The following is a 12091-nucleotide window of genomic DNA, read 5'->3' as shown; positions in this document are numbered from 1 at the left end:
CTATGCTATAATAATCATGCCACATGAATATTTGACTACAAAACTGATACTATATTTCCAAGAGTAGTGATCAAATTCCTAACCACATAATCAATAAAAGAGGTGAATTATTAACATGCTAAAAAAAACTTATCTATGATTATACTAATAAGCAGGCACTACAAGAAACATCGTTAAAATCGATGGCTAAATCGACAGCAAAATAAACGGCGATGGTGGTCGCTATCAACCTTGTCGATTTTTCAAAATTCGAATAAAATCGACGGCTTGCATGGCCGTCGATAATAATTTAATAAAATCGACATTATTTTCGTCTATAATATGAGTTTGGAAATTTTACCTACTTATTAAAATCGACAACCTTGCCGTCGATATTATTATATAAAATCGACACCAATTTTGTCGATATTTGATTCAATAAAATCGATAACATTGCCGTCGATATTATTATATAAAATCGATGCCATTTTTGTCGATATTTGATTTAATAAAATCGACAAAACTGCCGTCGATTTAATTATTTAGATACCAACTAAAAGTGACAATGCTGCCGTCAATTTTAATAGCTATATTTTTTTAATTATTTTTTAATTTAAAAAATAGTAATCAATTAATACAAACAAACTTTTAAATATAGAAATAAAATTAACAGAAAATTAGATAACAGGTTGATTGATCGAAACCAAGAGGAAACAAGGGTTCTTGTGAACTAACTCTATCGGTTGGTTGATCGAGCTGTTCGACATTTCGAATCCAAGTCACTGGTAATTGACCCTTGAAGTCATGTTCGCCAAAGATAACATCCGTGATTCCCAGTGCTTCAGAACCAGTCAATCAAACAACAACAAATGAATCAATCTTTTCAAACAATTGTGGCTCCAAAAGTAAGGTCTCCCAGATATCAGAATAACCAATGTTGGGATTTGTTTAGCAACTAACCAACAAGATTAAATAACTTCAGTTTCAGCTCCCACTGTTGCCTTCATAGCATCCAAGATTAAATATAATGGCATTCTTAAAACCTTCAACTATATTAAATATATATACTATCTAACTTAATTTTAATACATATTTTATACAAATAATTTATTTGGTGGCTAATTTTTTGTATATATGTAATATAGTTATAATTTTTAATGAATCTAAAACGTAAAAAGATACTTTAAAATAGATAGAGTATGATATTTTATTAATCTATTTTTCTGATTAAAATATGAATTCAATATTAGAAATTTTGTGTTAATTAAGCTTTCCTTCATTGATAGATGGCTCTTATCTTTTATTACTCTAGCATTTGAGTTTGATATTTTTGTATGTTTATCAGGTGATTATATATTCATTTTGGATTTTAGATGTTACAATATAATGAGTTTCACTTCACAGTTCACAGAAATGAAAAAAGAACTTACCTTTAGAAAGAGGTCTTACTTTTTCGCCATGGAAAACAGAACGAAAAGCTCTTAGCAATGCCATTGCAGAAGGCTTCCCTAAACAATTTGAATATCAGCACTTAGATTCATAATTAGGCTCAAAATATTACCAACTAACCAACAAAATTCTGCAATGTGACATTAAACATGTAACTCAAATTAAGTAGCAAATTACCTTTGGATTCAGAATATCCAACCATAATTTTGTTAGCTTCTAGAAGCCTAGAAACCTCTCTACCAGATTCAAAAGTACGAAAGAATCTATGCTCAATTTCCTTCATGCTAATAACAAAATCTTTAGCTCTATGTGTGATGAACTGAGAAGGATCTTCTCTTTCAGTGTGCACATTTTCCACATTGCTTGGTAACTCCATCTTCAAACCTTCAACTACTCTTAAAACAAATGATAATTGATCCAACCTCCACACTGAAATCCAAGATCATTGGCATGAGTCCCAGCAACAAGGATTCTCTTTGCTTTCCTATCCAATGGAAGAAAGGGTTTGCTAATATCTTTTCCATTTTTCAACAGAACCAAGGACTTTCGAACTGCTTCGTGTGTTAGTCTCTATGTTGCTACACAATGAGGGTAAACAGAGTTAGAACTAATTTTCTAACTATTGCTCACTTGACTTTATTTAAATATAGACATAGTTAAGCAGCAATAGTTTACACAATTACCTGCAATGATGTTGATTTTTGAATCATGAAATAAAAATCAACTTAGAAAGGGTCAAAGAGATATTTTCTTACCTTGCATCCAACCGTATCTAGCAAAGATCTGTCACTAAAAAGGAAATTCAAAAAGACCAGCGGCAAACTTCACTCTCAAAATTTGCTCAACAGCATCATCAATTATGCTTATTGGTACTTTCCCCGATTTAACAAGAGAGGTCAAATCTTCAATAAATGGTTCAAATTTTACACCCACCATTACCTGTATGTAATCTTAAATAAATGAACAATTTCAAAAAGTTCTAGTAAAAAATTCTACTTGTTGAAGATCTATACCATGTCAATTCCAGCATTGCAGCAGATTTAATGCAGTAGGGATAATTTGATCCATGAGGATGGCAAAGACGGTCAAGTCCCTCCCAGTCAAAAATAAAAAAGCCCTACATAACAACAGCAGTATAATTAAAATAAAAGTGCTATAACCAAACGAAGAAACAAAATAAAAGGCAAAAAAATTATACTGATATATAGAGGCTCATAAAACTATTTTTATATCAATCATACCCCTTTATACCCCAAAAGTAATAACATCAACATTATTCTTACCTCTGACGTGGCTGTTCTCCATTTCTTCATTATTTGGCTCACCATATATCAACATATATAAACATTATCTGCAGATGAACGAAAGACTTAGATTAAAAACTCTAAACCATATTGCAAGGAAAGTTTGAATGTTCCAATTGTAGGCTAGAAGAGCAACTACCTTTGACTTGAAAGTTCTTGCAACATCTTGAATTGTATCTTGAAGATCCTTGAAGTCATCAATATCGGCAAAGACAAAAACCTACAGGGAAAACAAAAATAGTGGAGTTTCATAATAACATATGCAGAACATGTGCATTTTCTAAACAGAAATTTTAAACCTTACTTAAAAATTGTGAGCACAAACTCCAATAAAGAAACAGAAAAATAACAGAATTCAAACCAAGTGAAAATCTAATTTAAGGTTGACACTGAAAATAATAGCAACCTGAAGCTTGACGGGGCTTGAGTAGACACTGATAGAGTTCATTTCAGTCATTTTGTCACTAATGGAAACTTGTTGTAGTCCAAAAACTCAAATATTTTACTTGTTGTGAAAGCTCCGTCTGCATAATCAGCAAGTTTTGCATTCTTTACTTACATCAGATTATTTGGTCCACCACATTTTAACTGATTGAGCCACCGTGACTGCGCTATAAGACAAAATACTATTATCATCATTACATTATATATATACTAATATGAAATTAATTACTTGCAACCCTCTTTGCGGATTCTTACCCTACTTTTATATAACTAGTATCATGCAAATTGATCAACTAAAAGAACCTCTTGCTTCACTATTTTCTCCTCTATCTAATAATTGTTTTAATTAACTATTTCATCAACATTGCAGTGCAATTCAGTCTGGTAAGTCAGCATTGAAAGGGATTTAAATTTCAAAATATAATTTAGTTTTGCCAAGCTAGATTCCACATTAACAAAAGCAAAATAAACAAACGCAATTAGGTTTAACAAACTAGTTGAGCTGAAGTAATGTGATGAATTGATTATGCTAATTAGGTTTAACAAACGCAAATTTAGAATTTCATGATGAAAATAGTAGATACAAAAATTACAAAAATAAATATAATAATCAGAGAGAGACAGAGAGGAACTTACAAGAAACTGCGATGGCAACGTGCTTTGGCGACGGGCTCATAGCGACGCTGATTGGCAAAGACGTTGCAACGACGAATCTGTGGAAGAAGAACTTATATGTAGATTCACAAATAACAATGTGATAAAGTGATATATATATATATATATAGAGAGAGAGAGAGAGAGGAACTTACATGAAGAGGATGGCGCGGCGGCGGGCTCGGCGAAGGAGAAGCAGCTCTGCTCTCAGGCAGAGGACGGCAGGTTTTCTCAGGTGTCAGAGAAGAAGAAGCTATGCACTCTGCCTCTCTCTGTGACCATGACTCCGTATCTGCTCTCTACTCTCAGGTGTTGGAGGAGAAGAAGCCTCACTACCTTGAACCCTGATTGTCTCAAGGATTGGGGTTAAATTTTGGGGGTAATGAGTGAAACAAGGGACGCGGGAAGCAAACGCGGGAGTGATGTTTTTTTGGATAAAAATCGACGGCTGTTTCGTCGATTTTAGTTAAAATAAAAATCAACACTTTAGCCGTCGATTTTATATAATAAATCTACACCACCTATTTCACTTACAAAAGAAATCTCTATCGTCTAAATTTATCGACGACAAAAATCGTCGATATTTTAATTATTAAAATAGAGAACAAGTCCGTCGATTTTAAAGGGAAAAAAATTTCAACTACTGTTTCGTCGGTTGTGTGACGATAATATTAAGGGGTTAGAAGGTTGCCAAAATAATAGACGACATTATCGTCGATTTTAATATTTTATTTCTAATCACCTCTTTTCTATTTTATAGACGACTAGCCGTTGAAAAATATCGATGAAAAGCTTGGCCGTCGATTTTTGACGTCGATAATTACACTATTTTTTTGTAGTGGGGGGAAATGAATCATTAGTGCAAGAAGTTGTACAAGATTCCATTTTGGTTTGAGTTGGGAAAAAATTGAAAGGCTTAGGTGGACTTTGCAACAGATCAATGCTTCCTTCAAGCATTTCAATGACCTTACTCATGGGAGGTCTTTTTGATGAAATTGTTTGAATGCACCACAACCCTACAATGATCATTTTTCTCACTATCTCACCTTCCTCATTGCTCATACTAGCACCTTGCCATTCTACACTACTCTTGTCACTTTCAATATGCTTGTATATCTAATGAGGAAAATACAACTCACTAGAATGACTAGTTACCTCAGCATTTATGTTATTATGCTTCCCCCCCATCATTTCCAGAATCATCATTCCGTAACTATATACATAAGATTTATGCGATGCTCCACCAAAGTGTCTGTTCCATACTTCTGGAGCTATGTACCCTATTGTCCCTCTAGCATCTAACATTGTGACAATGCTGTGTGTCTTTGAGCACAGCTTAGCCAACCCAAAATCTGAGATTTTAGGGTTAAAGTTCTTGTCTAGGAGGATGTTGTTTGGTTTTATGTCGAAATGGAGAATCCTCGTGTTGCAAACTCGGTGCAAGTATTTTAGCCCTCGAGTTATCCCTTTCGCAATCCGGTGTAGCCTTTCCCAACTCAAAGGTGGATTGGTTACAGGATCATTGTTATGTATATACTTTTCAAGCGATCCATTCAGCACGAATTCATAGACAAGAGCTTTTTTCTTGTTACCTTTGAGACAGAATTCGAGCAATGCAACACTGTTTACATGAGATGTTTTACTAATACTCATGAACTCATTGATGAACTCCTCACCATTCCCTTTGCAAGCTTTAAGAAGCTTTACAGCTACAGGACCACCATTGTTAAGGAATCTTTTGTATACTTCTCCATATGGGTTAAGTACGATTTTGGTCCCTAACGTAGAGGCTGAAAATTTATTTCGTCCTCGGCCTTTTTTTACTACAAAATGGTCCCAAAAGTTCTAGTTTATTTTAAAATCGTCCTTTTTACCAAAATTTTAATTTTTATTCCAAAAATATCTCTAATTAAAAAAGAAAAAAAACAAAAACATAAATAAGGAGAAAGGGGGAAGGGAATCATGCACACTGGAGGGAGGGGGAGTTGGTTTAGAAGAGGGGGAAGGGAAGGGGAAGGGCCACCGCCATTGATCCTCGCCGTCGCCGTCGCTGCTGCTCCTCTCCCCTCTTTCTTCCTCGTCCTTCTTTCTTTCTTCTTCTCTCTCTCTTTCTCCTCTCCCGTTTTTTTGTGCCCTCGCTGCAGCCAGCCTGTTGTCGCCGTGCCGCCTGCGAACCCATCACATTCATCTTCTCTTTCCTTTCCGCACTTCATCTCTGCCCTACTTCTATTTGGCCACTCCTAGTTCTTTGTGGCTTTGACAAGTGAAACAGGGCCCAGCCTCTGTTTTTAGTTCTCTAGCCACTCACAACCGCCTCTAGGCTGGCCACCTCTTCTACTTCGGCTAGCACATTCTTTGGCCACCTCCAGCCCCTTCCCGTCATGCTTAGACTGTCGGTGCTCCACCACTACCTCTCCTGTCCCCCTCTTTTTTGTTTTCTATTTTCATAATCCAGGTTACCATTTTGCTTTCAATTTCTGTTTTTGGTTAGTATTAGTTTCCTGATTTGATTCTGGATTTGTTTAGCTGAATTTTAATTTTCTGTTAGTTGATTTTAGGTGGGTATTGAATTGATGAAAGTTGCTGCTGAATTGTTGTTGTTGAATTAGTTTAGATTTGATAGAATTAGCTTAGGTTATTGAATTTCTGTTAATAGTTAACTGTATACATGATTCATTGTTGTTGTTGTTGTTGTTGTTCTGCATCTGGTTGTTGTTATTTCTTCTGCTGTTCTTCTGCTTTTAGTTCAGCTTCAACTTCAGCTTCAGCTTCTGTTTTTTGTTGATTTTGAGGAAAAAGGGAGAAGGGTATTTTCGTCCGAAGGATGATTTTAAAACAAATTGGAACCTTTGAGACCATTTTGTAGCGAAAAAAAGGCTAGGGACGAATAAATTTTCGGCCTTCATGTTAGGGACCAAAATCGTACTTAACCCTAAATGTATTGAAAACTTAAATTTTTTATATTTATAATAAAAACTTTTTTATTTTATAATTTTAATATATGCTTTTAGGACACAAGATAGATAAATCCTTATTTAAATAATTGATTTAATTAAAACCAATTGATTGTTATTATAACAATATCTGTTGTAAAATTAATAGTTTTTACTGACTTTAGTGCTTTTGTTTGTTTTTGTTTCGGGTAAAAAATATTTTAAATTATCAATTATTGATATAGTATAGAATATTAAATCGTGACATAATGTAATGATAAAATCAATTAAATGACCGTGTGCCATTTTATTTTTAACAGTATTAGTGGAGTTTTGAACTGATGTTACGGTAAATCGTTTTTTGATGATGATATAAAAAAGAATAAAAACTTATTTAGTTTGTTATTATGATCTAGGATTGGTTTTAAAAAAGTAGTGCAAATAATTAAATTAAAATTTTCTGCTCTCGTTGCATGTTATATTATTCAAGGAGATTTTTCGCAATAGCCAAAGAAGAAACAATGAACGAATTTTCAACATTGGCAACAAAACTGGTTGGTTCTCAGGACCATTGGGGATTGAAATGGCCAATTACTCTTGGCATTTTAAATATTTAAGAATAAGATGTTAGGACTAATGTTCAATTGAATTATTGGAACGACAATATTAAAACATGACAAAATAAAAAAATCAATGCAATTCTACTAACTAAGCAGCCCACAAAATAACATAAAACACTTATCGGTAAAGTCCAACGGTAAAAAAAGGTTAAATACACATTAATCTAAATTGTTTGTGATTACTCCGTCCAAACAAAAAACTGCTTGTGATTAACAACCTTGTGAGAACCGAATTGATCGTTAAACTGGTTAAATAATTAGTTCAATGATTTAATAGTTCAACCGAAATTAAATCATAATTAAACCAGTTTAATTAAATATACAATAAAATTATTAAAAATTCAATATAAATTCAATATACATGTAGAGATTATAGAACTAATACAGTGACTTAGTATAAATATTTGTACATGTGTAAAAGACATACAGATCATAATTGAATCAATTTTTTTTTTCATTCTCAAATTCTCTTTTATTCTCTATGAGACTTTTTGCACAACAATAAGCTGTTGCTGCATAATTCTCCTATGCAAGTTCATTTTTTAGAACAATTTCTTCAACTCTAATCACATTCTTGGCTCAATCTTTCATGGTATCTTTCAATGAATCCAATTATGTAACTTGACAATAACATACACTTTTGCTATTGGAGACCAGAATCTAGAAGATAACATTCAAGAATCACAAAAAAAAAAAATAGAATACAAACTTACATAAAAACTCAAACCACTAGCAACAAAGAATTCAGAATTACAAAAAATTTTAACAGAGTCTTCTAATCAAATATTCAACAATAAAACTCAGAATTCAAAAATAGAAAACTCAGCATCTAAAATCAGAGAATCCAAAAACGGAAAAACTAAACAAAGAATCCATTTCATATCAGCAAGTAGAGCCAAAACAAAGTTTAATTCAATTACAAATTTTTAAACCTGTTGAATATAAGAGAGTCAAAATATATAATTATATTTAGTTTGAATTTTAATCCATTAATTAGCAACTAAATCTAACTTCTGAATCCAAACTAAACTAAAAACACAGCAGCAACAAAAACTAAATTGAATCCAATTTCAAACTCAAAATCCAAATTAAATTGAATTCAAAATCATATCAGCATTTAACAAATTAAATAAATAAATAATCCAATTCAAAACTCAGAATACAAATTCAGCTTAAAATCTTAAAAATTAATTTAAGAGTAATTGAAGAACCCACGGCGACTATACAGGGAGTCAGGGAAGAACGACAAGGTTAGAGTCGAGGAGCTTACCGTCGACGACGTCGAAGAAGAAAGCAACGACCTCACTCGCCATGGAGAACGAAGAGGCGAGCAGAGAGACAATTTGGGCGGCGAGCCGGCGACAGAGACAAAGTAGACGAACCGGAGATAGAGGGACATGAGTGGGGTGATCGACGCTAGTTGCATCAACGAGGAGAGGAGCCGAGGAGTGCTTACCATAGAGGTGAGCAACGGCGAGGTGAGCAGAGGCCGGATACCGAAGAGGCGAGCCGACAAGATGAGCGACGTGCCACGGTAAGTTGGGCGACCCCGAACGACGGCGATGTTCCACGGCGAGGAAAAGAGGGTGAGTGGCAGCTATTTGTGGGGGTTGCTCTTGCCTTCTTTGATAGAATTTACGTTTTGTAAATTGTCAAATTGCGAGAGTGAAGGGAGGGGGATTTTGCATTGCCGTTTGGGTGTTTTTTTTTTTCTTTTGGACAGTGAATCAAGCTTTTGAAAAATCGGACTGGTTCATTCGATTTGTCGATTAACCGTTGATTCATCCAATTTTTTCATTGATTTTTTGCAAAATAATTTTAAAAATTAACCGGACCGATTAAAAAACCAATTCTCAGTTAATCCGATCAAATTGTCTGATCTGATCTAATTTTCAAAACCTTCTTAACAACATAATTTTTCTTACATCCTATGAACACTTTTGAAAAGGTGCTACAAATGTCAGACATCTGACTACAATAATATTATCTCTCAAAATTTGTCCCACACACACGTCTTACAACGGGATGATCCACCTAGAATCCACACTTGTAGATAATTTATTAGATGCATACCTCAGACGTTCTCTGATTAATTGTCATTGTTGATGTATTTTGTTTCTTGTACTTTTTACTGTAAATTCAAGTTATTCGAAAAAAAAAGAGAAATAACGATTAGCTAGAAAGAACAAAATAAAACTTTTGAAGAAAGGTAAAGATTTTAAAGGATCGGAATGACGAGAAAAAAAAAGATGGTGTTCAAATTGAAAAAGATGGATAATATGAAAAACAAAAGACAATCATATATAAAATAAAATTGAAAGAATACTCAAATTGAAAAAGATTTAGAGTATAAAACGAGAATCCAAAATTCTCTTCTAGCACTCTTTTTTTGTTTTTTATAACTCATTTGGGATCAAAGAGCTTTCATATAGTATTGGGTAGCCTAATTATTATATGTATTAACTTGTATTATTTGAATAAAAAACACACACACACATTACTAAATTTTATCAGAAATGTTTTATTTTTTTAATTTTAATCTATGATCAATCTAAACTGTGCATACAAATAGACTAAGTGAAAATAAAAAGACAATTAGAAAAGAAACTGAAGATGATGTTCAAATTCAAAAAGATAGATAATATTGAAAACAAAAGGACAATCATTAAACAAAACTAGAAAAAATGCTCAAATTGAAAAAGATTTAGAGTATAAAATGAGAAGTCAACACTCTCTTCTAACACTCTTTTTTGTTCTTTTATAATTTATTTGGGAGTAAAGTATCGTTTCTATTCTCAACGTTTGTGGTAAGTTCTAAAGTTGTCTCTAACGTTTAAATCGTCCTATTTAAGTTCTTAACGTTTCAAAATTGACTCAATGTTGTCCTGCCGTTAGGAATCTGTTAATAAAATTGACGGCGGGACAAAATTGAGACGATTTTAAAATGTTAGGAACTTAAATAGAATGAGAACGTTAGGGACAAAAATGATATACAGAAAAAAATTTTAATTTTATCCTTTAATAATATCAATCTTTTACGGTACATAGCTATTCAATTATCTTTTAATCATATCTAAGTAAATAGGACGATTTAAATGTTAGGGACAACTTTGAAACTTACCCGAAACGTTGGGGGACAAAAATAATACTTTACTCTTTATTTGGGGTTAAAGAGCTTTCATATTGTTAGAGAATCATTAGAGAATCATTAGAATCATTTTAGATCAGTTAGTATCGTTTATATTTATATGGCATATCTGTATATTAATTGTAGGATTCTATACTTTTATTACTTTGATTCCTCTGGCACCTATATATATCCCTTGTACATTGTACTTTTGATCAGACTGAATAATACACTTTTAAGATTACTCTCTCAGTCTCTTGTTTCTAACATGGTATCAAGAGTTTAGGTTATTTTTTTCAGAAACAATTGGTTTCTACCTCTTTTATCTTGTTTCACCGGCAGTACTTTGTCCTCTGTTTTTGACATCTTCTTGACGCCTTGGTTCGTCACCGCCGCCACCTTCGTCTTCTACTCGTTGCAAGCTTTCCAACGCCGCCGACCTCGCCGCCTACCGCCGCCGGACGCGCCCTCACGCGCCGCCGGAAGTCCGGTCACCGCTTCAGGTTCTCTCTCCCCAGACGCCATCCAGAACCGTTGGATCCACGCCCAGGATCAACGGTCCCAGACAGCGCCACGTGTCGCCGCCAGCACGCACGCGGATTTGCCCAGTCCGCATCCGACCCGAGCCTGCCTGACCCGCGTTCTCCGACCCGCTGCCAGCTCCGTGCTCACGTCAGCGCTGACGCGTCCTCTTCCTCCTATCGCGTGTTGCCACGTGTCTTGGGCTGCTGACGAAGCTGCTGACGTGGCATCTGACGTGGCCGCTGACGTGTCAGACAGTGGGACCCTCCCTTAGGTTTTTTGGTGAGCTCTTTCCGATTTTGCCATCCGTTTCCTCATTTTCTGCTCAGAAATTGTAGTTTTCTCTCCTCTCCTTGTTCTCTATGACTACTATTATGGAAAAGTCAGATGTTTTTGCTGCCACAGACAGAAAGGGTACCTTCTGTCGCAACTGTAACCGTTTCGGGCACCCGTTCTCCAGCTGTCCCTCTGTTGAATGTCGCACATGCCACCAGAAAGGCCATCTTAGCTACCATTGTGCACAACTGTTTTGCCATTATTGCAAGCTCTCGGGACATTTGATTACTACCTGTCCTACTCGCCCACCACGTCCCGTGCCTGCTTCTACTGTTGAATCTACCACCATTGCTTCTCTCAACTCGTCTCCTGTTTCTCTATCTGATATTGCGTCTCTTCTTCAACGTCTTCTCTCCCTTTCTGGTAATACCCTTGCTGCTCTTTCGACCCCTCCAGGTACTTCTAAATGGTATTTTGACTCAGGATGCTTTAATCACATGTCTCCATTGCGTAATCTCTTCTCGTCTCTGTCTACCACTACAATGGACCTTCTGTCAATACTGCAAATGGTTCCCTCTTGCACCCAACACACAAGGGTTATATATCCCAGTCGACTCTTAATCTTCCTGATACTTATTATATTCCCAAATTAAACTTTAATCTTATTTCTGTTGGTCAACTTGTTGATCTGGGTTTTGAAGTCACTTTTTCTGTTTCTGGTTATCGTGTACAGGATCCTCGGACGGGACAGATCATTGGGACTGGACGTAAGGTCGGAAGGTT

General features: G+C 35.0%; 1 protein-coding gene and 1 long non-coding RNA gene across 4 annotated transcripts; both read right to left on the bottom strand.

The window, feature by feature from the left end:
• Positions 1–659: 659 nt before the first annotated feature.
• On the bottom strand, positions 660–4161 carry LOC110281586 (uncharacterized). 3 transcript variants are annotated; one of them, XR_008009420.1, is made up of 10 exons: positions 3986–4161; positions 3813–3889; positions 3139–3343; positions 2872–2952; positions 2712–2779; positions 2442–2545; positions 2184–2367; positions 1606–2006; positions 1410–1487; positions 660–980 (listed from the first exon to the last, which is right to left on the bottom strand). It is a non-coding gene; the product is annotated as an uncharacterized LOC110281586 (long non-coding RNA). The 3 variants fall into 3 exon arrangements; XR_008009419.1 differs by having other exon boundaries at positions 660–934; XR_008009421.1 differs by having other exon boundaries at positions 660–934; positions 3139–3338.
• Positions 4162–4946: 785 nt separating this feature from the next.
• On the bottom strand, positions 4947–8696 carry LOC110281585 (LEAF RUST 10 DISEASE-RESISTANCE LOCUS RECEPTOR-LIKE PROTEIN KINASE-like 2.5). Its single transcript, XM_052261816.1, has 2 exons — positions 8654–8696; positions 4947–5539 (listed from the first exon to the last, which is right to left on the bottom strand). Exons 1-2 carry the CDS (start codon positions 8694–8696, stop codon positions 4947–4949), a joined length of 636 nt encoding a protein of 211 aa, XP_052117776.1.
• Between the last annotated feature and the right edge of the window lie 3395 nt (positions 8697–12091).

This window comes from Arachis duranensis, chromosome 5, assembly GCF_000817695.3.
Source record: "Arachis duranensis cultivar V14167 chromosome 5, aradu.V14167.gnm2.J7QH, whole genome shotgun sequence".
Classification (NCBI taxonomy): Eukaryota; Viridiplantae; Streptophyta; class Magnoliopsida; order Fabales; family Fabaceae; genus Arachis; species Arachis duranensis.
Note: the sequence above shows the minus strand (reverse complement) of the source record. Positions and strands in the feature narration are given on the sequence as shown.

Excerpts from the sequence above, each read along its gene's own strand:
- LOC110281585 (XM_052261816.1), bottom strand. The coding sequence starts at position 8,696 with ATGGCGAGTGAGGTCGTTGCTTTCTTCTTCGACGTCGTCGACG. Across the intron at positions 5,540-8,653 it reads CTTCTTCGACGTCGTCGACG|CTGTAAAGCTTCTTAAAGCT; the intron begins GTAAGCTCCTCG and ends GTGGTCCTGTAG.